Source organism: Pipra filicauda, unplaced genomic scaffold (assembly GCF_003945595.2).
Source record: "Pipra filicauda isolate LSUMZ 115617 unplaced genomic scaffold, ASM394559v2 scaffold377_size797966_pilon, whole genome shotgun sequence".
Taxonomy (NCBI): Eukaryota; Metazoa; Chordata; class Aves; order Passeriformes; family Pipridae; genus Pipra; species Pipra filicauda.
The window spans coordinates 608,514-633,373 of record NW_024104506.1 but is presented as its reverse complement, the minus strand read 5'-3'; the positions used below and the strand labels follow the sequence as shown (position 1 = coordinate 633,373).

Sequence of the window (24,860 nt, the reverse complement as noted above, 5' to 3'; positions counted from 1 at the left end):
CTTGGAAGAGGTAAAGAGTGAAAGAGATGAAAAACCTTGACTGACTTTGCTGTCCCTTAGTTCGTCTGTTCAGAAAGGGAGGTTGCTTTTTATTCAGTACATAAAACATCATCATTCACAGTAACAGAACTAAAAGCTTTTTAAATTGCTTTGGGTTAATTTTCTATGAGCAGAGAGGGGATTAATCAGTAGTGGATATCAATCCAGTGGGAAAAAAATAAAAGGAATAAACCGGGAATATTGTGGAGACAGTTATATACAACAGAAACCTGCCATACTTTACACTAGTTTGGCTAAATCTGCCCCCCAAAAAAATCTGAACAAAGATACATTTTGGTTTCTCTCACCTCAATCAGGAACAGATTGAAGTGACGAAAATTAACCCTCCTGTTGAAAACACAGCAGTGCTGTGAGCAGACAGGACTGGGAGAAGCCACATGGACACCTTTCTTCGAGCCTTGTAATATGTTTTTTTGCGGGCTAAAGCTTCTTCGCCTCTTCAATTCTTAACTCTCCTTTCTTCCTAAATCCAGAAGGAACACACTGAGAACAATTCCCATCACCTGTGTCATTACTGAGGCTTACGAAGCAAAGAGGGTAAATCATTTCTTAATTAGAAGTGGAGGGGGATGGAATGGGGCATCATTAGGCAAACAAAGCCCATCCCGAGCACAATGGGTGCTAAGCAGGCTCTTAGTCTCTCCTAAGTGCTTCTGCTTTAGCTTGAACCAGGAAAAGCAGTTTAGGGGAGAGAAAAAAGGGATTTAGCCTGAACACATCCCATCTAGCTAAAGATGTGCTAAACTCAGTAGCAAGGCCCCCGCAAATTAGTAAAGGGGCAGAATTTATGTAAAAACTGCTTTTTCCTCAGGCCCCACACGAATCGATCCGGGTTTGATGCTAATTGAGACAGAGGTAATCCCAGTTTACAGAGGGGCTTGGTGGAAGATGTTAAAGCAAATGCTTCTTAGAAAAACGTCTGTGCAGCCCATGGAGTGCAACAAATCGATTCGTTCTTGTTTTCTCTGGCAGTTTCGAAAAGAAATGTTGAACCTTTGAAATACTTGACCTAGCTTTGTTGCCTCGCACATTAGTTTGAGCTGTACAGAAAATACTGTGGCAGGGATCCAGAAGACCCTGTTGTTCCCGGTACTTTGCCAGTGAGCAGCTGCTCTGCTAAACCCCTTTAAAAAAAAACCCTTTTCTGAGGGTTTTTTGGTCTCAGTTTTCCAGTTGGGGTATAGATGAGGGAGAGGAAATGCTGACTCCAAACATTCTGGTAATCCTTACCAGAGTGTAATTAAGGCAGTCACGGAACCATTTAGCTTTCCCATTCCTTACTTCTGATTAACTCTTTTCCTTTTCCTTCCTTAGGGTTGATCCTCTTGACCCTTTTCTGGTTTGTGGTATTAGCAAGGCTCTGTCTGGTTTCTTATTTAATTTAAACCCTTATCCTGCAGCTGCCTCCTGGGGAGTTTTCCATCTCTGTTGGAGCTCACAGGAGCTCTGTGACACCACAGACCTGGGCTTAAGTGGCTGTCAGGTCACATATTCCTTTACCTTCTAGTTCAGAAAATCTACAGTAGATAATAATCATATTTATTAAAGGATAGAGTTGCTGATAAACCCACCTGTTCTCCATCTCTACTGCCTGAGTCTACCAAGCATAAAATATACCTTCCTAAAATGATGGGAGTTGTTGTATTTCCCAGAATAAAGAGCCTCAGGAAAGATTTTGTCCATTTATCTCTGAACTGACACGAGTTTTTCTCACAATGTACTATCAAAATTGGCCATTTAATGAGATAAATTCTCCACTCAGCTACAGATTTTCCTAAGCCAGCTGCAAACAAATTTCTTTATAGAAAGGGTATAATTTTTGAAGTGCTTTCAGCAATACAAGGTTAAAACTTTACTTGAAAACCCAGCATTCCAGGTGCTGTCCTGTGTGTTGGCAGTTCTCCATAAATCCCAGTGTCTTCCACTGATTGTGCCAAGGACAACAGTTTCCATATTTTTGGAAACCTTGACTTATTATTTTTCAGGACTAAAACAAGTGAACAATGTGAGTCAGTATTTTGGGGAAGCTCTTATTTTTAGGGTGTTCCATTTTCAGGCTTATATTTTCATTCCAAGTTTAAGAGGAACTGGCCAAGCAAACTGAAAATCACAGCTGTGGGTCAGGTGAATTGTGAAATTCCTGATTCACCCCCAGGAAAGAGTCAGGGAGTTATCAAATATATCCCCTTGCTCCTATAAACCAGGGCACTCAGTATGAGCATTCCTGGAGGACATTCTGCTCACCGCAATTAACATGGAACATTCCGAAGTCAAATATCCATGGCCCTTGTCCGTTGGGTTCCATCTTTGGGAAGGACAATACAATAAAAATCAATCAAAACCAGTGGGTTTGGACTCATTTTTTATATACTACAAATGCTACTTGGTAAGTACTAATTCATTTTAGAGCATGGAGTACATGGCAGGTGTGGTGGTGAAAGAGGAACACATTATACACTGCACAGTCTGCAAGAATCCAGAGAAATGCTTGTGATTTTTAGATCTTTGTTTGTTTGTTTGTTTTAGCACCAGTCTAATGATACGCCTGCCCAAAGGGTTTAAAAACCCAGTTAATAAAAGGAAGCAGTCACAAGCATTGAGGCCATGTTGCTGAGAACACAGCTGGGCTGGGCAGGGCACATCTCCAGGATGAAGGACCAACCACCCCCTCCCTAAGATCCTGCTTTATGGTGAACTTGCCACCGGCTGCTGCAACAGAGGAGCCCCGAAGAAAAGATACAAGGACTCCCTGAAACAACATCTCAGCCTTGGCCATATTGATCAACAAAACTGGTCTACTCTGGCCTCCAATCGGGAGGCCTGGAGACACACCATCTATAACGCTGCTGTCTCCTTTGAGAACTCACGCAGGATCACCCTTGAGGAGAAAAGGTAACGCAGAAAGAACCACGTCTTGCAGAATACACCATCTAAGGAGTCTTTCTGCTGTGCCTTTTGCAATCGGATATGTCTGTCTTGTATTGGCCTCATTAGCCACCAGTGTGCTTGTAACAAATGTGGATAGAGCCTTCCCAAATCTTCGTTCGCGAAGCCCAGCCATGACAATAAAAGGAACAATTGTGTTTTCTCCTACTACACTATTATAAGTGTCAAGACAGTTTCTGTGCTGGTATTTCATATTTAGCATTGGATTGCACGACAGAAAAGAGAGGAAATAAAAATGGAATTTACAAATTTTGCAGGAGTAATAGAGAGAGCAGGCAAAAAAAGTGCATGAAATGTAATGTATACATTTCTTCATAACTACATAGTTTCTGTTAATCTTGATAGACACAACTTGACCAACCTGTTACTTTCCCATAACTCAGTAAAATACACTTAAATCAGTGCAAGGCCATGCATTTGTTTATACAAAGTCTATTAACTTACAAGAGATGTCTCCAAACCCCTTTATGGTTTAAAACCATATTATTAACCATATTACTACTAACCAGTTGGCTGCTTAATAGACAACACTAAGAGGGGAAAGGCTCCGGACAGGTTTTTAAGCCTCGGTCCCTGCTCCTGCTGGTAACACCCGTGGAGTCCTTTCAACCTCCCTTCCCAATCTAATCCCTCGGGATCCAGGGCTTGGAGGAGGTGTTAAAACACTCCAGCAGCGAGGAGGATATTTTAACAACTTCTTCCTCTCAGTGTCCTGCTGGGAAGGGGATGGCTCAGCCATCCTGCATCCCAACAAGAAGCCAAAGCAGGCTGGAATTTAATTTGTTCTTGCCTTCCCCTTTAATTCTTCAGCCATTGGAAGTGTCCAGTTATGTAAAGAAGAAAAAAAAACACCGCTAAGCCACTGGAAGAGAGGAATCAACACATACACTGTTTTATTATCTTCATGTAGCATCTGTACAAAATGTAAATATCACTGAAATTTGGGCTAAAAGTTGCTCCTTTAGCAGCACAGTTTGCCTGAGGATCCAGCGGGGGCAGCCCAGCCACGGGCAGTGTTTTACCATCAATTGACTGGTCCAAGCGTGCAGGTTAAGCACAGTCCTCCTGTGCTGTGCAGGCTCTTGGGTGTCCACAATTAATAATTCCACTAAGGCACCTCCCTGTCCTCAGCTGCAGGAATTGAAACCAAGTCCTCTGACATGTCCCCCAGAGCATGAAAGGATCAGGGGAGGGTGGGACTCAGTTTTGGAGCTCCAGTTGTTCCCTGAGCAGGTATGCAGGGCTCAGAATCTTCCCTTTTTCAGCAGCATTAAAATAATACAAGTGAAAAACGCCAAGAAGCTAAAATAAGTTCTGAAATGGTGCCTTCAGAGCTGTAAAAAGCCAAAATTGATGCACTTCCTAGTAGCACCAAATATTTCCAGGTCCTCAATTCAGTCCCAAAGTAGTCATGATGACCGTGAGGCAGATGCAGGTGGGTGCTGTGAGTGGCAGTCAGACATGAACTGCTGAGAACATCCCTGGCTTACCCTGTGCCACTCCAAGAGCTGCCTCAGCACCATGTCCATGAGTTGTTCTTTTAAGGAACGGTGCTGGAATGTGATCCCTTGGGATCCCGTGGAGAGCACGGGAAGGGTGTGAGAGCTGTGCACTGGTGCATGGAGGGGAGAAGAACCGAGGGTTTTGAGCCAGCCCGAGGACAGGGAGGGGTGGAGGCAGAGCCGTGCAGATGCTGCTTGGAGGGGCGCTGCCCAGGGAGCCCCTGAGGGCAGAGCTGGAGAGGCCAGAAGGAACGTCAGGCTCTAGTAGCCAAGTCTGGCCGGGTGCAAGCCCACTTTGCTGCCCCTCAGCTCGAGATTTGAAGCATTTGCAGCAGCAAATTCCAACGCAGGCGCCGCCAACAACAAATGCCACGAAGACGGAGCCGACGAGGAGGAAAGGCAGGTACACGGGCACTGCAATCGCAAAGAGGCATTAGGAACAATCATCCACGGGCATTCCAGGGTATACTCTGCTCTCATTCCTTGTACCAGGGGTAGCCCAGAGTGGTTTCACTCTCGACTCTTTTGCAGCAGGATCAGACACCGGGAGTTGTTACAGCAGGTCACTTGAGAAAGCTCAAAATGCAGAGGGTCAGTCCTATAACCCCGGCCGTTAATCCGTGCAAGAGCTCTTCCAGAACTCAGGTGACACAGCTGCTGGTCACTCGTGTGTGATAAAGTAGAAATTAGCCGAGTTTTACAGTTAGTACTTAAACTGGGGTTGCATTGCCTGCACAGTTTGGGTTTGAGGGATACAAGCCAGAACTGAAGTTAAATATGTTACTTAGAGCACATGCATTAATAGAATGATCCAGAATCACGGAATCAACTAGGTTGGAAAAGAACTCTGAGATCATCGAGTCCAACCCATAATAGGTCAGCAACACGTTCCACGGGGATATGGACACCAGACGTGTTTGCAGGGTACTCTGTTAGTAGTTTAGAGGGTTTTCTAGGAGCAGGACTGACAGAAAAGCCTTCTGAGTGAACCCCCCAGTTATTCCCTGTTCCCAGCGAAGGGTGCCAGCACTCCAACCCTTTCTGCCGCGGAGGTGACAGCTTGGAGCTGCGGGGACAAAGAAAAGAAGGGGCCCGGCCGATGCCACCAAGGGAAGGTGGCACAGAAGGAAGCACAGCCGACATTCCCTCTGCACGCTCGCAAAACTCACCTGGCACAGGGGTCCTGGGGCTGGGCAGGGGCTCCCCGGGGCATCTGCCCTGGTCCAGGCGGCTCTCGGGGGCCGAGCAGCAGTAGCGGAGGCTGCAGGATCCGCAGCACAGCGTGGCCAGGGGGCCGTCCGAGCGCTCGGGGCACTGGAAGCCGCGGTGCCAGCGCTGGGCACCTCCCGACCAGCCGTGGCAATACTCCCCCGCCCGGCCCAGGGCGCAACCCAGCGCCAGCAGCAGGGCACAGAGCACACCCCGAGCCATGCTGGGCACTGGCAACAAGCTGCCCCTTCTTCCCCCTCCTTTTGGGCACTGCCTGAGCTCCCGCTCCAGGAGTTTTTATATCCCCCCCGGGACGTGCCCCTAATCCCCTCTTTGCAGCGACAAAGGAGGACGCACTAATTGAAAACCATTTGCGGCTCCTCCACCTTCCTCATTTCCCTCCCTCATTCCCGCAGGGAGCAGGTTCCTGCTGAGAATGGCACAGTGGCTGGGCACTGTCAGCAGCAGAGAACCGGGATACGGAAAGCCCAGGGTTATCCTGGTACCAAAACGTGGAAAGCCCAGGGATATCCTGGTACAAAAACTTCATGGAAAGCCCAGGGTTATCTTGGTACCAAAACTTCAGGATCTCATCAGTAGCCGAAGTGTCAGAGGAGGGAGACAACACACGGTCACAAGTGAGAAATAAAATTTCTGGAGTAGAAAGAAAATCCAGGGATAACCAGCTTCCAGCAGGCTCTGAGGTGTAGCTGGTTCAAACCGGTTTCAAGATAATTTTTACCTGTTTAACATGGATAATGAATTACATGGATATAAAGCAGATTTTAATCCAAAAATGTAGGAAAAAATCATCTTGGAAGCTTTAAGCTGGTCTAGTTTCTGTCTTTGGAGTTGGAAATTCCAAAGGTTCTTTTGCACTTTTGCTTTCCCTACACATAGTGCAATCCATGAGTGTCAGGGAATAAAATGTCTGTTTTGAGCTCTCCAGAAGTTTCATCTACATGGGAAAATCCTACAGCGTTACAAAGACCCTGCAGCAGCCCAGGAGTGGCAGTGACTTTTTCAGCTTTGAACTGAAAATAAAACCAGACCATTTGGGGTCTTTCTTAGTCCTCTCCCAACTGTGTGTTAATGGGATCCACGTCTGGAGGCTTGAAGATTCCAAAACATATTTAATGTGCACAAAAGCTGGTCCCATACAATTTTTAGGAGTGATGCCAGTGGTTGTAGAGGGAAGCTGTCCAGTGATCCGAATTTTAGAAACATTTGTGCAGAATTATCTCCCCTCTGCTGATTTTTGGTTTAATATTTGAAAACAGCTTGCACATTTATGCTTTATTAACGACTTTGGAGGTTCAGTTGAGTCATAAATCAACATGCCAACAACGTTAGTCTCATCACCTTTGCCAGTCGCTCACGTCTCATGCCTCATTTTTAATTGGCTTTTTGGCAAACGTGGGTAAAGAGATCCCTGGATTCAGAATTGTTAAGTGAAATCTCTGTTTGGAACCAGAGACCTTTCCAAATTGGCACGTGCATTTGCCCTGCTGCATTTCAGCCCTGCAAGTGTAAGGTTGGCTGAGTGCGTGGGACCTAATCCTATAAATCCATGGGAATGATCCAGAAAATCCCGAGCAGCCTTCCCAGACAGCCAGGGGTGAGTGATATGCCATCAAATCACTGAAGTGACACTTCAAGTCCAAAGCTGAATTTGCCTTAAGGTAAATTCTAGTTTACTCACAGGCTCAACCTCAGCACTATTAAGCCCAGACTAAATATTAACTTGAATTCTTTGTTGTTATGAGGAAAAGCAGCCTCAGCTGGGCTTTACCAAGTGCTCAGCACTGTGCAGAGTTCAGCAGGAGCAAATGTGCCTCAGGAAAGAGAAGGGATGCAATTATTTCCTCCCATCTTTCAGGTTAAAAGAGTATAAAAACCCTGCTAAATCAGGGATTCAAATGCAAAGAGATTCCTGGAGGTGTTCCTTGCGTTAACAATTAACACTTTCCTGGCTGCCCTTACCAATTTCCTCTCTCTGCACACACGTCTTTAACAACATGGATTATTTTGGGACTCCACCACCTCACATTGCAGCAATAAACTCTTGGAAACCAACCGAAGAGTCCCTGTTCAGGGTCAGAATGTGTGGGTGTGTTTTTATGTGAGGAGGGTTTTTTTTGTGTGTGTGTGTGTGGTTTTGGGGGGTATTTTTTTCCCTAATTCAAAATCTTTCATCTGCATTTTGCCGTGGGCTGTTGTGTGCTGTGATGTTCCCTTAACCACTGCAAAACCAGACATAGAATCATGTATGAAATTGTATACGCTTATATTTAATTGTGTATAAAATCAATATATAACAACATACTTACGTAACTTGTGACCCACTTGGAATTTTGACAGGATCAAAAGGGACACGTGGATATTTTGGGATGCTGGTTGTGAACAACGAGGTTAAATCATGAATCATTTTCTCCTCTCATTCCTTCTGTTCATCTTAGCTGCCGGGGGTGAAATTTTGCAAGCTCGTTCTTTGCCAGCTTCGGGGAGGTTTTAAACCAAAGCAATCCAGGCTTTTTTTGCATGACAGGACAGTGGTGATGGTTTCCCATTATTAACAACAACAAACAACCCTGTTACCTTTTCCTGCAGCCAACACAGCTGGAGCTCCGAATTAACGAGTTACCATGGAAATAGCCCTTAGAGAGAAGTCTTTATTTTCAGTGTGAGGGTTGTTTCTCTTATTTAGGGAAATGCACATTCCCCCTCGTCGATTTTATGTAGGGAGCTGATTAAAAATTCCTGTTATTCTAAAAGCACAAACTGGAAACTTCCCGGTTTGTAGCTGCAGTACCAGTGCCCAGAATCAGGATTTTACAATGGAATTGTAGGATTGAGGGAGGCTTGAAGGTGAAGAGAGAGTCAGATCTGTCTGAGCAGGGAAATAAGAAATAGGGGGGGGGGGGGGGGGGGGGGGGCTTGGCCTCCTCAGCAAAGAGAACAGGACAGAGATGGCTCATTCCATGGATTTAACACCATTAGTCCTTTTGGGAGCATTATTTTGTGGCTGAGCCGGCAATATCCAACAGACTTCAGTATAATGCAGGTCTTGAAGTTCCCTGAGTGAGACTTTGACTTCGCTCCTGGTGATTTGTCCTCTGCTCCCAACTCCAGCTCTGTTTTTCTCCTGCCTCAAGACCCAGCCTCATTTCTGCACTTTTCCACCCCAGGTATTTTGAGGAGGAAATTCCATGTTCCTGTGTTCCCTGCTGGGCTCTCCCCTCTGGAATGAGCCCTTCTTGCTGTCAAAAAAGCCTGCCCAGCCCAATGACCCCCCTCCCCTAAGGACCCCAACCACCTATTCCAAGTGGGAAAGGAGAAGGCAGAGCTCATCGAGATGGTGAATTCCAGAGGGTGCTTTGGGAGCGGCTGTTCTGCCTGAGTGCTCCTGGTTGTTCAGATATTGTTCAGATGCGATAAGTCTGATTTTCAGGAGAGGAGTCCTCGTGGCTTCTGTGTGAGGATCAGGTGAGCTCAGTCCATGTAAAGCTCAGGTGAGCTCTACCTGTGTAAGGATCAGGATGAGCTCTATGTAAAGCTCAGGTGAGCTCAGCCCATGTAAAGCTCAGGTGAGCTCAGTCCATATAAAGCTCAGGCCCAGGTGGTGCCAAACAAAGCTGCAACTGCAGGTGGAACCCAAGAATCCAGTGCAGTAAGAGCTGAACCAAACCTTCGTTCCACCTCGAATCACAAAGTGTTTGGACTTCAAACCAGTCTGGAGATTTTTGTTAGTTCGTTAGTTGTGAGGTTTTCCTTCTTTTTTGAGATGCAGCTGCTTCAGAGTTTAAAGGATTAGAAGCCTGGATTGCTGGAATCTCACAGGAAAACCTGCTTTGAAAATCTTCAGCTCTGAACTGGATGAGTCTCTGACCCTTGGGCTCTTACTATTATTTTTTGTTTAATTTTTATGCAGCAGGCAAGTGTAAAACACTGCTACCAGAGACTTGGCATTTACACCTGAACTGAAGTCACTGAGAAGGACCAGGACAGCTCAAATCCTGCTTCATCAGCCTAACTCCAGATGTTTGCAGCATCTGGGCTCCAGAGCATGGTCAGGGTGTCTCTTAGGCTGGGGAATAGCCAGTTAATTTTTATTTCTCTGTGTGTGTGTGTATTACCTGTCGGACGAGAAAAGTGTGCAAGGTGCTGCATCAAATAATACAGAAAATAATATAGAAATAATTCCTGCCCTGCCAATAGACTCCATGGAGATGTACAATGGAACAGTAGGACTGGATCAGCCCTGAGGTCAACTTGTTGTGAGCTACAGCTCCTTGGAGGAGGATCTGTGAGCAGTTACAAAGACCTTCTCTCAATCAGAGTGACAGAAGGCGCAAAAAACCCCAGTTTCACTGAAGTTTGAACAAGCTGGAGGCTTTTCTATGCTCTGGCAGGGAACTGGAATGAACATTTTCAGAGCAACTGAGAGGTGGTAGAAAAGGTGAAGAGCAGCCATGAAGATTTTGGAAACTGGTTGAGGAAAAGGCCGTGGAGGTGCTGAAAATAAAGAAAAGAAACTTCTGCTTGATAGGAGAGAGAATAAGGAGTCAGGAGGGAAGGCTCAGAGAGAGGGGAGAACAGACAGAATCGGGTTATATTTATCAAGGTGGTAACCATAACAATATGTTGAAAGTCTGGCAGTGCTTCCCCTAAGAACACTTGAAACACTGAAAATGAAGACAAGAAAATTACCAGATAATTTCATGCAGGAACAGATCCTTCACAGTTCTCTTAAGCAAGGAAGATGGGATAAGCTTGGCGAAATCCCTTGCCTTTTTTAAACTTCCAGAGGAGCAAAGCGAAGCAGCAAAGGGAGGGTTGGGACCCAAGTTTCAGATCTCGGTGAGTCCCAGGGAAAGGCAGATGGACGCACAGAAAACATGCAAACCAGCAAAGAGAAATTCTTCCAAAAGCGCTCTGTCACCAAAGGGTTTTCAGCTGCCAGTGTGGTACCTGAGCTGGAACAAAGGAAGCAGTGATTTGGGTGTCCAGGGCAAGACTCTGGTATTTCTCGGTACAAGTCCTCTCAGAGATTTCTGATGGCTCTTGTTTCTTGGATGAAGTTATTCTGATGTCTCTTGTGGTGTCTATCCTGACACTTCCCTGCAGACACTGCCCCTTGGATAACCATTGATGTGACAGAAATGATGAGCGTGCCTGACACAAAGAATGGGCGAATTCCAATCCTGGGAACATCTGGAGAGGGTCTTGCAAGGGACAAAGGGGTTTTCTTTTCTATGACAGTGCTGGTTGTGCCAAATGGAAAGTTGGGAGTCGCCCAGTGTGGGCCCTCAGTCCCGTCCCTGGCAGGGCTAGTGCTCCTCACACCTGCCCTGGGCTCTAGCTTTTTCCTCTGTGCCCTGTGCCTTGGGCATCTGCTCCCAATCCCTCATTTTAATCCATTGGTTTGGGATTGCACTGGAGAGGTTCATCCCACTGCAGCACAGGGATGTCTCGGGTTGTAAACCATGAAACTGGGCCTTGCAGAGCAAGGGAAGACCCTGGAGAGTGGGCTGCAGACTCCCTCCCTCCAGATTTTTATCCTGATTTCCCACTAAACAACATGTGAGCAAACCCTGGGAAGCTGAATGTTGTTTGTTGCTCCAGTTTCCCATCACAGCTCCACCCCAAAGGCTGGGATAAACAGGACACAGCCCCTGTGATACAACAGGGATCTCATCTTCTTCTGGTGCCATGCTCTCCATTTCCCTCAGAGTTACCATCTGGGATGGATTTGGACCCAGATGTCCCCTAAAATGTCCTGACAACACTTACGTGAACACAAAGCAATGAGGGAAGGGAAAATTTGGAAAGAGAAAGTTTGGGAAAGGAAGGGGAGGGGAAGGGAGCTGGGGAGGGAGCTGGGAAGTGCACTGAACCACAGGCATGAACAGTAAAACTGCCCCCTTGGAATTTAGGCAAGGGGAAATATTTGAGGAAGATAAACAGTTCACCAACTTGTGCCCTCCCAGGACCCAAATCTTTTGAGAACTTTAGAAAAGTTCAGTTCACTTTGTATTTTTACTGTATTTTTATTTCTGCTCCATGGCCATTAAAACGAGAGCCTCCCTGATTGATTTTGAGTAGAAAGTGGTCACATTTCATTATATTCCTACGACTAGGGAACAACAGAAAATGTTGGAAAAGCAAGGTGTCCTTCTTGCCCCCTTCATTACCAAGGGGTTCAGAGCATTTGAAGAGGCTCTGGTATTTCTGGATACTTGATCAAAGCCAAACCTCAACCTCTGAACCTCTTTCAGCTTGACCATTATTTTCTCATAAGTGTTTTAATTTTCATCTAATGCCAAGAAAAGTCTTCTATTCTTCCCAGCTGGCCTCAGAGATAAGGGACTAAATCCCCAGACATTAAGACATAGAACAGCTCTGTCATGTGTTACTTTAGTCTCCTGCTCAAAGTCTTTCTTCTCTTCCCACTGATCTCTGATAAAATGCAAAATAATCAGTCTGCAAAAAAAAAGGGGGCAATTTAAAGTGGGGCTTTGAAGTTTAGCCACTGTTGCCCTTCATTTTCCAGCCATCTGCGAGGTGTCTGTCCTGAAGGGTTAACTCACATCTCCAGTGGCTGATGTATTCCAGCAGGGAATACTCTTAGGCTGCATTAGGAATTGGAAACTGCACTTTCACTGAGATCTGCCTCTGATTTTACCCTCTCCGAGAAGGCTTTTCCGTACTCTGCCAACTATCTCCTCCCTCCAAATGTCAGTATTATTATGTTGTACACAGAGCAATGACTCCCAGCTTGATCTCTGCTGTGCCTACATCAGAGGTACTGCAAGAAATGCATTTCCCTCCCAAACATCCATGTATTCCAGGGGCAAGAGATGGTATCCAGCTCTGCAAATCTTACCATCTTAGACATCTAAAATAGCATCTCAGTCACAGTTACAGAAGCACATCTAACTCAGTCTAGGGTCAGGAAAATACAGGAACATGCAACCTAAAATACCCACCTGAATTTGTGCACACAGACATTTCAGGGATAATGCCTGAGCTGCACAAGAAACTGTCTTTAGGCAGGATTACATAACTCTACGTGAGATTAAGAACCTAACCCCAAATGGCAATTTATTCTATTATCTAAAACAAGTGAAATATTTGTTCTCATGCCTGCTTTTTTTGTCATTTTTCAGTCTAGTTTGGTTTCCAGCATCTTTCTCAAGACACAGCCCAACACGTCATCCAGGTGACAGGAGAGGTGCCAGCAGGACTTGGAAAGAGCAGCAACAACGTGGCACAGGCCTGAAAAGAAACTCCTCCCAAAGAACCCAACTCGGACTTTCCCTGAGCAATCAAATCCTGCCCGTGTTCTCTGACACCAGAGGGTGCCAGTGACTGGGAAACCACAGCCTTGGCAGCCCCTGCGGGATTCCAGAGATCTCTGGCTCCCAGTGACAGTGGGATACACACGGAGGATAAAACTGGCTTTTACTTTTAGCTCCCTGCTTGGAAGGAGAGATATTGCCCATCGGCAAAGTTCAGCAGAGCTGGACACAAAGCCCCAGCACTAGCCCAGAGGGATTTCAGGGAAACAGCCCCATTTTCTATGTGTTCCCATGGTGTGAGATGGTGGGAAGGGATCCACTTTTCAGAAGGCACAGCTTGCCTGTAGAGCATCTCTCTGTGTTCTTAACCAACATCCACACCAAGAGGCTTGTAAGGCCTTTTTCAGGATCATGGAGTCATGGAATCATTTAAGTTGGAAAAGCCCTCTCAGACCATGGGGTCCAACCATTCTCCCAGCACTGTCAAGGCCAACTAACTCATGTCCCCAAGCAAAGGGAAAATTGAAAGGGCCAGTTTCTCACCTAAAATAAAACTTTTCAACGTGATTAATCAGCTGAACATTTGGTCTAAAATCTTTTAGTTGACAGAGAAGATAAAAATAACTCATTATTTTCCATTCACCTTTTTTCACCTGTCCCAGCAATGGAAATTTACCCCCTTTTTCTCCTGTCAGCCATCTGGAAAGACCAAAGCCAGGCAACAACACCAAGCTGGAGCTTGTTCTGTCCTGCATGATATCAACATACGTATGACATACGAATTTCCCTGGCATAACCAGCAGTGCAATTCCCAGATCAAGCCCTGGATCATATCCCCACAGAAAGAGTAGCAAGGTTGCACATTTGAAATAAAGGGCACTGTTTGGTCTGGAAACCTTCTTTAATTATCAATTAATGTAATCAGCTGAGTGTGCAGAAAGAGTCCATCTGTCCTGGGGTATGGACTTACTGGCTCTAATGAAGCTGAAACTCTGGGATGAGGTTTTGTTTCTCTGTTTACTTCACAGAGTCCCTTCTGACAGCAAAGCTCCCCTTTGGTACTGCCACAAATTCCTGAGCTCTGCTGGAATGCCAGGCAGAAATAACCTGTTCCACAGACAGTTTGGAGGGACAGGAGCTGAGAGAAATGGCAGAGACAAGCAGGATTGCAGGACTGAAGAGCCAGCCTTGATGTGCTTGAGTGAGGCATATGTTATATAGGAATTAGACTTTATTCTCAGCTGAGTGACATTTTCCCAGCTGCAGAAGTGTCACTGATGAGGAGGATTCGGTGCTTGGCAAACTCCCCAGAAGAAGATATTTGCCAGGAAAGGCTGGTGACAAGTTAGGTCAGGACTGCAGTGCCCTGTGGAGCCCTGAAACTGAACTAAGGGCTGGTGCAAGTCAGGGGTGGGTTTGCAGAACTGCGTGTGGGCACCTTGTTTCCCTGCCCCTGACACAGAGAGTTCAGAACACACCCCGAAAACCCTGAGGGCATTTCTGCCACAGACAGCTTGTGAACAAAACCTGTGCTCTGCAGCTTCTCCTTCAATTCAGGCACTTAAACTGAGCTTACAGAATCACAGACTGACGGAGTCATTTAGGGTGGAAAATCCCTCTAAAGCCATTGAGTCCAACCATTCCCCCAGCGCTGCCAAGGCCACCACTAACCCGTGTCCCCAAGTGCCACATGCACGTGGCTGTTAAATCCCTCCAGGGATGGGGACTCCACCTCTGCCCTGGGCAGCTGTGCCAGGGCTGGACAGCCCTTCCCAGGAAGGAATTTTCCCAATATCCAACCTAAACCTCTCTTGGCACAACTTGAGGCTGTTTCCTCTTGTCCTGCACTTGTTACTTGGGAGAAGGGACTGACCCCACCTCACGACCTTTGGCAGCCTGAAATAGCTCCATCAGCCTCTGGAATTGTGGCTCCCCAGGAGCTGATCCTTGTGCACATTCCTCCTTGGGTACAGCAGAGGAAAGACGGTTCAAGAAAAGAAAATCATAACAAACCCCAAGTCATTTCAAACTGAAGAACAGCCCTTCCCATGGATGCTCCCCGTGCTCTGTCAGTGATTCCCAGTGTGATGGATGGGGTTTGATACACACAGTGACTGAGAGAAATCCCTGCCTGTCAGAACATCCACAGCCAACACCACAGCTCTGTTTACTGCCTTCCAAACTGCAATCTACTCTTGCTTAATTGGTAAACCCAGTATTGCTCAGGCTGCTGGTCTCTGGTGAAGCACAGCTGAAGGCATTAGAGGAGGGGTGGCAGGTCAGCCTTGCACTGCTGGTGCATATTAAACTGTCACTGCCACACACTGCTGTATTGCTGTGCTGCTTTTCTTCCTCTCTGCCTTTCAATTGCTCTGCTTTGAGCCTTGCAGCCCAAAGCAATTAATAAAATCCACAAACTTGCATGTTAGAAAATAAAGATATAACAGGAGAGTATGAAATAATTCACACTAAAGGAAATATTAGAGTTACTGAAGGGGATACTAGCTTTAGGATTCTCAGGTCCAACAGCTGATCTTGTGTCAGCCCTCTTTCCTCTTGCATCTCTCAGACTTTCTAATGTAGGTACTTATTATACTTATCTTAATTGAACCTTAATTCCTTCCCTTGAGCACGAGGTTGGACTAGGTGGCCTCCAGAGGCATCTGCCAACCTTTTTTTGATCTTTTTTTCCCCTGTGATTCTATTTTACAGCAGCATGACTGACACAGAGACTGGATGCCTCATCCACTTAGTAAATGAACATGAAACACTGAGTGTAGAAGGTCAGATGCCGCCACAAAAGAAAAGCTGAAGGTCTTGAAAATGTGATCAAGATGGAAATAACAGGATGATCTGTCTGAGCCTGAGAGAGCCTAGGAGTTGAAAACTTGGAGTTTCCACCTCTGGTGATGGCCCAGACAGGAAAATTGCCATCGGTCAGAACCTGTGGCACCAGCTTTGTGCCACAGCTTTGTGGCATTAATTAAGATTCCTCCAGGCCCACTGTGATTGTTTTGGTGCTCCCAGTGGTACCTTTACCTGTGAAAGCTGTGTCTGTGGCTGCTGACACACTGTGGGATCCCTCAGGGGATCAGGGGATCCAGGTGTCCTAAAACACAGGTGAGAAGGACACCATGAGGGTCCGTGTGTGGATGTGAGAAGATGAAGACACAGCTCTGCTAGTACCTGAACTATGGCAGAGTGGAGACACAAACATGACCATCAGGTTCAATGGGGTAAACAAAGGTAACTCTGGTTACTTTGGTTACTAGACTCCTTTATTTCCTTAAGAGGTTGTAAATAACTGACAAAGCTGCCTGGAAAAAAACCCAAAATTTGAGATGCTAATGTATTTATTTTATTATGCAGCCACTGCAGAAACCTTTCTGTGAATTAAAAATGGCCTAAGAAGGGAGAAAGGACTTCAACATTTCCCAGAGCAATGGTCTCAACAGAAGAAATGGCAATAGAAGTCTATATTACATTGACAATCTTTGTTTTCTAACACTCATGGACTCTCAGTGAAAGGAGTGACATCTGAAATATATAATTTATTTTCTTAAGATTATACTGGGCCAGCACTTATGTAGGCAAATGAAAAACTTTAGGCTTCCATTTCGAAAACAATAAGATTGAACAAGATCTCAGCTGGGCAAATATAATCATTACACAGATTTACTTATTTATTCATTCCCGGGCTGGAACGTCTCTGTCAGATTGCACTGCTGGAGAAATGGTGGGGAGGAAGATCACTGGGAATCTCCTTTGCAATCGTGGACATGAACATCCTGGACAGACTGAAACTTTTGTTCAGTGAAGTATTTTGTTTAATGTTACAAAACACAGAGTGATTGGTGATTATAATTCATTACAAATGTTCCCAGAGCATTTCTCACCTGGCTGAGTGTCTGACTGGGATGAGAAACAGCAAATTCTCCCTGCAAGGGCATTTCTTGGGACCAGGGAATTTCAAAACAGCTTCCAAGGCCATAGAGCGGTAGATTCTGTCTGGCATCCCAGATGTGCCAAGGGCTGAAGTATTTATGAGGGAGATAATGAAGTCTTTGGGAATAAAGAGTAGATGGGAGACGCACAGCTGCGGTGCAAATTGAGCAGTTCTGCTTTGTATAGGCTTGTGGAGGGGAGCTGATGAAAAAAGAAGGAACATCAGTGTCACACATTGGTTTGAACATCCAGGTAAGAGGATTTAAGGTTTAGGATTTTTTTTTTTCTTCACTCTGTACAGTTTTGTTTCCAGAATGATCATGTTTTATGATGTGTTTTCTGATCATACTCCTTTCCCCCGAGGCTCCTGAGCCCCATTCACCAAAGGCACAGTTCAGGGGGTGAACTGTGACATGCCAGGAATGACTTATCCATGAGCTGGCCAAGGGAGGCTCTTTGCTTTCCAAATGTTAAGTGAAACAAATGTTCCAGATGAGCTTTGTTACACAGGCCCTGAAATCTGAACAGAATAAAAACCCCCTTTTCATCTCTTTGGAAAGAAACCTTATTGGATTCTTCCTCAACTTTGTGTTGTTATTCAGTTAAAATCTTCTTCATCCCTGCGATGAAAGGTCTTTTTTTTTTTTCTTCTGCTTTGCTGCATCTTTTAGTTTTTCATTTAACCTTGTAAAGAATTGACTAAGCTGAGGTAGTCCAGGAGAATGAAATATGAGCTCTAGACACAGGTTTGCTCTGCTGATGAGCAACTGAATTGCTGTGGCCTTTCAGTAACTACCTTGGGTTCAGCAGGAAAGAGAAAAAAGAAAGAGGAAAGATTTCTACTGCAAACAAACTGGGAAGAAATTGCTTTGTAGTGTTGGTTCCTTCAGGGCTAATGAGGTTCTGAGCCAGCCTTAGTTTGTTGATATAAAATACATGATACCCTCTGCACCTAGAAGGTAGATGGCCTCATTAGCATGACAAAGTGTTAATTGCCCAGATTATTATAAGTGTAAAGAAGAAGAATTCTGTCTTTAAGTGTAAAGGCTAAGTTTTCTATTAAGTATCTTATTAAGATAACAACAAAACTCCTCTTAGGACTCTCTTTTGGGACTCTTTCTCCACATTTCTGTTTGCCCAGGCAGGTCTCTTACACCTTCATCCCACTGTTAACGGAGTGTGAGGACACACCTGACTCTTCCAAAGCTTTTTCCCTTGGAAGTGACCAACATTCCTGCCTGTTTAAACACAATTGGCTCAGTCAATGGAAATAGTGGGATGTCTGTGCCCAAGTTCCCTACTGGGAACTACCTGGGGGTTTGTTGTGTTTCCCTTCTGAGGTTTCCTATCAAAGACAAATGGGAGGGAAAGTGAGAAATGGCAGTTGTTAGTCAGTGTTTATTGGCTCACAATGTGAGTATAAACCAGCCCTTCTGGACTGGAAGGATTTATCCAGGGGGAACAAGGCTCTGCCTGGGGGTGGGTGATGCCACAGTCTTTCCAAAGTGAGGTCTCACTGTGAGTTGAGGGTGATGGTGCCAGGTCAGCAGTGGGTGAGTGAATGTGGCAGGACAGACCTACACCTGATAAACACTCTCTGTTCCACAATTCCCTGTGTCACTGCCAGCGGAAGCCAGCTGGGTTCTTCCCCTTCCATTGTTTTTTGTCCAAGGGCATGAAAGAGGCCTGTGCTTCTTCACACTGTGGACTTTTTGTCACCACTTCTTGGTAGCTGAGAGTGCAAAGAGCTGCTGGACAAAGTGCCCTCTGTCAAGTTTGCTTTTAGAGGCTCCTTGGAGTACTTTATCAGAGAAGCACATATTCTTTCTCCAGTTCGCTGTAGAAATATTCCTGCTTCATCTGCCCACGTTCCTGCTGTAACAGATGTTCCAGCGGGTGCTGGGAAGGGCTTTGGCATTGCACAGCATCAGCTCAGCAGGAAGAGATGAATGGGATCCACCATTCCCCATGGCATTTCCATTGCTCTCCAGCTAAAACAACCTTGTGACACCTCAGTTAAAGAGGTGGCTTTGAAAAGACTGTTCCCTGCAGCAGCCCCACATGAAGATCCTGTGGGTGCAGGGTGCTTGGGAATAAAACCAGCCCATCTATCCACATGGGGCTGGGATATTGGAACAAGATCACATGAACCAGTGTGGTGGTAACTGGGATGGATGGATGGATGGATGGATGGATGGATGGATGGATGGATGGATGGTTGGATGAACATGGATAGGTCTTCCGGTGCTGGATGACTGTACAGAGCTGGTTCTGGTGTTTGCACATTCTCAGGCAGATCTGGGTAAAAAACAGCAGGGAATGGAGAGAGTAGTAGAGCCATTGGAATGCCAAAGCCTGGGGAAAACACTATTGGTAAGATTGTTATTTCCCTCTCTGCCCCTTCACTCTTCTCCAATATTTTTTCCAGCTTATTTCGTAAAGCCATTTTGACCCTGTCAGCAGTGGACAGAGATGGGATGGAAGTTCTGGGATGATGATATTCCTTGGAAATGAAACCTAACAAAGCACACTGCAACTCAGAACCACTGCACGCTGGAACAGGCAAATGTGGCTTGTGGGCAACTGCCTTTGGGAAGTCAGGGAGCCCCTCTGGAAGCAGGTAGGAGTGGGCTGTCCTTAGCATAAACATCCACATTCAGTCTGCCTTCCTTTGAAATTTGCTATTGTCCCTATAGATAAACCCACCAAGGATTTCACCAGACTATATTGGATTTGAGTGTGGAAGTACCAAGTCATCCTGCTGCCATTTGCTGTCACTCAGAGTTTAAGATCTCCCCACATTGCTGGTGACAAACAACCTGCAGTTGTCCCTCTGTGCTCCCTGGGCTGCTCCCCCTCACAGTGGGATGACTCAGCCCAGCCATGTTGTCAAGATGAGCACAATTTCACAATGAAATAATCAGTCACTTTTTTAAAAAAGGGCAAATTTACTCAGCCACTTGGAAGAAAAAAGCAAAGTGCAGCCTAAAATTCCTTTTATTTACAGTGGGAAATGAAGCATGAGTAAGATGATTATAACTATAATTAAACAAGAGAGTCAAACCCACAGATTAGCACAACATAGAGAAGGAGGCTTTGGGAGAGACAGCATAGAGGGATCCTAAAGGATTTTTTTCCCTGCAAGCCCTAGGGACATCCCTCATTAATTTGCTGCCTAACAAGAAGCTCTCTCCAGAAGCCCCTCTGTTTACCTATGAATGAAAGCTGGGCCTCAGGAAAAGGTCGAGCTGATTTTCCCACTAAAATACTGTGCACACACAGTGCAGGCAGAGATCCTGAAGTCTGAACTTCAGTACAAATGGGAAAAAACAATTTTCTGAGTATGTCAGGGGAAAAGCCCAGAGGAGATTCTCTCTGCAGCCAAGGAAAGCTGGAGTCTGGCTCCAGTCCTGAATTATATCCCTCTCTGTCACTTGCCAAACACCATCTCAGCTCTCCAGATACTGTGACATCCAAATACCATTCTGCATTTCAGTACCATCCCTGCTCTCCTTCCTGTATTATACAGTTCTTGGCATTTTTTCAATAGCTTCCCTAACCCCACATCCGAATTCCCTCAGATAGGTTTCAATAGCTTGCTGAGAGGCAGATAATCCACCCTTTGTCATGATGGATTGAGGCCTGTCTCAAAAAAAGAACAACTCCATTGCACCAGAGAAAAGCAGTTAGGAATAAATTTGCCACTGCTAACAAGGCTTGACTGGGTCAGAGCTTTGTGTGCTGCAACAAAGAGTTTAAGACCCTGGAACATGTTCGGATTGCAGAGAAAATTCTATTCAGGCTCTGGAATGCACTGGATCACTGATGGATTGCAGATCACGTCTTACACCAGAGGAATATTGGATCCTTACAGAGCACCTGCCCTGCTCTGGAGCTAATTCCATGTGATCTCTTATCTTTTTGAGGTGTCAGAGTCAGGCAGAAGACAATGCCAGGGGGAAGACAATCATTCCCAGCTCTCAGTCATCAACTCACTCATCCATGCAGAGCTTTAATCCAACTGGGAGCCCAAGGTGCAATGACAGCTGGTAAAAAAAAGTTCCAGGAAACAACTTTCCCACTTGCCAGCAGGGTGAGGGAGAACAGCTCTGTGTCCTTAGGGACAGGCTCTGGGAGGTTTGAAGGCTTTGTTCTCCCCCAGCAGTGACAGACACACACTGCAAAACCTGATCTACAGAGGTTTGTTGGAGACTGGAAACACATTTGCTTTGGCCTTGCTCAGCCTTCCCTCACAGTCTCATTCCATGAATGTTCATGCCAGGGACTTCTCAGCAACTCATCTCTTTGTGAAAGTCAGATTTATGTCTGTTTTCTCAAGTTTAGGCAGCAAGTAAAATTTATATGAGCATGGCTTGTGATGTTCAGGGAGACTGTTTTAATTCTAGGGGTACAAACCAGGCTACTTAATTATAAGATTTTTAAAAACAAGAAGTGCAGCTTGAATTGCAAGGCAATAAACACAAAGAATCTTGTAGAATAATTTTGAACATGAGAATCATCACAACCTGCTCCTGGCTATTCACTGGAAAAGAGAAGAAACTTCCCTGTCTGAGCTCTTTGTTCATGCATTCGGTTCACTTCCAAGAGCAACAATGAAACTGTGTGTTCTTCAGTCCCCTTCCTAAACTCTGCTGGAAGTGGACACAAGTGTCAGGTGATTTCACCAGACTTGTTATGATGACATTTTATTTTCTTTCCACTAAAAACATCCAGCCACAGCAACTGCAAAGGAAAAAAAAAAAACCACACTCTCCCAAACCTTTCCTTCCCTCACAGTGATTTTCTATTTCTGTGAGTGATGCTTTAAATAATAAACCCCTCCTGACTCTGAACAGGTTGGGGGGGGGGGGCTGTCCCACAGCCCCAGCACAGCATGAGCAGCAGGTTATTAATCTACAGCAAAGCAACACAACCAGGGAATCTAAAAATATCCAGGACACCTGGTTGCTCCATCTGATTGTATTGAATTTAGAGGACGAGAGGGATGGTCCCTGCATGCAAACTGTTGGTGTCTGGTGCAATCACAACCTCTTGGTGTTGTAAAACCTTTGGAAGGGAGATCAGGATCAGGAGTTTGGAATTACTGCAGCAGGATCAGCTCGGGGGCAGCTCAGTGCTGTGACTCCTTCAGTGGTACAAGAGATGAACTAACTGTGTTTTGTCCATCAGATCTCTGGATGTCCCAGGACGTGGAAGACTCAACTGCAGTACAACCGGAGCAATGAGGCTTTAGGAACCATCTGACCCGCACTGGTAGCACTGAGGGGACCATCACTGTCAGCAGAAAAAGGGGTAAGAAAGGGTACAAATTTTTTTCTATGAGCTACTTTCAAAACCTTCAGGGAAACTCATCAGTTGAATCATTTTGGGTCTATTAGCAGAGGCTGCAAATAGAATCCCAGAGTCCCAGACTGGTTTGGGTTGGGAGGGACCTTAAAGATCATCCAGTTTCAGCCTGCCATGGGCAGGGACACCTTCCACTAGCCCAGGTTACATAGTGATGCTGCAGCTCCTCACATAAAGACTCTGATACCACCTCATGATATCAAAACTCACTTAAAAATTTCCACTGAAGGGCCCTTGAGAATTAGGACAATTCCAAGGGTTAAGGTTTGCAGGAGCCCATGCCCAGCTCTGCTTTCATTTTTCTCAGCAGCCTCATATTCCCCGAATGAAGCTACTTGTAAATTTTTCTTCTCTGAGAAGATACTTCAGACTCTATTTGTGACAGTCAAAATTCTAATATATGGGCAAAATGTGTTCTTCCTGAGGCTCTTTCTTGACACAGCTATTTCTTGAGTACCACTAAAGTGAGAAAAACAAACTCTGAAGGCCAAATTCCTGCCTGGTGTTTCAGCTGGCCTTGGCATCAGCACACTGATGGACTTGGTCATGACATTCCTTGTGCTGTCCGCTCCCAAAATGACAGGATCTGGGCTCTGGGCGGGTCTGTGTGCACTGAATTGTATCTAAACTTATTATCTCAGTGCATTTTTGGCACCATTCTCTTGATAAGACTTGTAAACAAGACTCCTTTTCCAACAGCCCCTTTGGTACTTGTATTTCAGGAGCTTGCAGTGTGGGTGTCTGGTAATGCCCCTCCCATCCTTCTCGCAGTAAACGTACACAATAAATTGTTCTTTTCTCAAATATATTCCCAAAAATGTAATTTTCATCCGCATCACACAAGATTTGACTGTTTTGTTGATAGAGATTTATTATGTTAGATTTTATCTGCCTGTTAAACACTTCCTAAAGGGTGAGTGACTAATAAAAATGACATTACAGAAATTGCTCTTCAAACTGCTCTGCAGATTGAAAAAAAATTCAGAAAGCCCCTCTTCTCTCCATACAAAACCTGTCCAGCCTGAGGGTGGGCACTGGGTGAATGGCAGAATCAATGTCAGTGTAAGGAACTCAGAGCAAGATCAAAAGAGTTACAGATTCCTGTAGTATAGGAGAAATTCTATAATAAATGTGACTTAAAATGACAGCAAAAATGTGTAGTCTGAAGGTGCTGTGAGCTGTACTCACAAGTTCAGTCAAGCCTGGGACATGGCCTTGGTGGCCTGGTACAAGTCCTGCTCTGTGACAGTTCTGTCATCCATCCAACAAAATCAGCCCCATTCATCACTGACCTGGGTGGTTATAAGGTCCTTTTTTATGAGTTCACCTTCCTCCTCAAATACACTCAAAATGTATTGGCTGAGCTCAACTTTGTGGCCTCATTCTCCATTTGTTTTCTTCTGACACCTCCCTTTGCCTCAACTCCTCAGGCTCAGTAAATGCAGATTGCAGAGAGATGTGGACAATACATCTGTTATTTGGGCAAAGCTCCCTGGAAGAAGTCAGTTCTCTTCATTCCTTGGGATTGCTGCTCAAACTGATCCCTGTGGCATAATGATTAGTTTGGGAATAAGCTGTGAGGGTGATAGTGCCTGGCTGGGCAATGAAGCTGTTACTCCAGCTCTTTTCATCTCCACGGGCTTATTTCTTCCCTCATTTTTTTATTTTTGCCTTCTGTGTGTGCCATTTCCTTTGGGAAGAGGAGGAAGAAGAGTTGATATTATACACCTACATCGTGGAGTATTGTGGAGTCCCTTCAACGATACCCACTCTGTTTATTAGTAACCTTCTAAAGTATCCTCATCCTTCTGCAAACCCCAGGAGAGGCTAATGGGGGGAAAACCGACTTTGGATTATGTGGAGCACAAATGCAAAGCTGTAATTAATAAATTCTGCCCTCACTAATTGCAGAGGAGGAGTCTGTGCTGCTCCACACCCAGGATTTACACTCCATGTGTCTCCTCTTCCCTGGAAGTACAAACTGTGTGGGTTTGTACAAGTATGGAATGTTTGTACGAGGGGTAGGAATTTCAGATTTGGTTAATTCTGAGGGTACAGATGAAAGGATGAAGCCAGATCTGTGCAGTGTTCCCTGGCTGGGGTCCATTTGATCCTACACAGCTTGAGATTCCCACCAGGGAAGGAATGGCAGGGTATCCCCTTTTCCCTTCTCTTGTTATCTCTAATCATGGCTAGGCTTCGCGAACGAAGATTTGTTATCTCTAATAAACAGTGTTTTAATCAACACCTTATGGAGTTCAAGTCTTTTCTTGCTGGGATCCATAAAAACACTTGACTGGCTCATCACACCAATATCCCCAATTGGAAAAACACCCATGGAAGGTGTCCCTGCCGGTGGCAGGGGTTGGAACTATATGTGCTTTAAGGTCCCTTTTCAATCCAAACCAGTCTGTGATTCTGATCATGTAATAATTAAAACCTGTAAATTCTCAGACTCCACACAAGATCACCCTGCTGAAGGGAATTTCTCAGGAAATTGGGACTTAGGTTGGAAAGAACACCTGGGGAA

General features: G+C 45.4%; 1 protein-coding gene and 1 long non-coding RNA gene across 2 annotated transcripts; one reads left to right on the top strand and one right to left on the bottom strand.

Annotated features, from left to right (window-relative positions):
- Positions 1–3,882: 3,882 nt before the first annotated feature.
- On the bottom strand, positions 3,883–5,939 carry LOC113997183 (protein shisa-1-like). Its single transcript, XM_027738833.2, has 2 exons — positions 5,678–5,939; positions 3,883–4,922 (listed from the first exon to the last, which is right to left on the bottom strand). Exons 1-2 carry the CDS (start codon positions 5,937–5,939, stop codon positions 4,462–4,464), a joined length of 723 nt encoding a protein of 240 aa, XP_027594634.1. The 3' UTR covers positions 3,883–4,461.
- An 8,880-nt stretch (positions 5,940–14,819) lies between these two features.
- LOC120323917 lies at positions 14,820–24,577 on the top strand. Its single transcript, XR_005564851.1, has 4 exons — positions 14,820–17,215; positions 19,392–19,583; positions 22,154–22,276; positions 24,031–24,577. It is a non-coding gene; the product is annotated as an uncharacterized LOC120323917 (long non-coding RNA).
- The last annotated feature ends 283 nt before the right edge of the window (positions 24,578–24,860 follow it).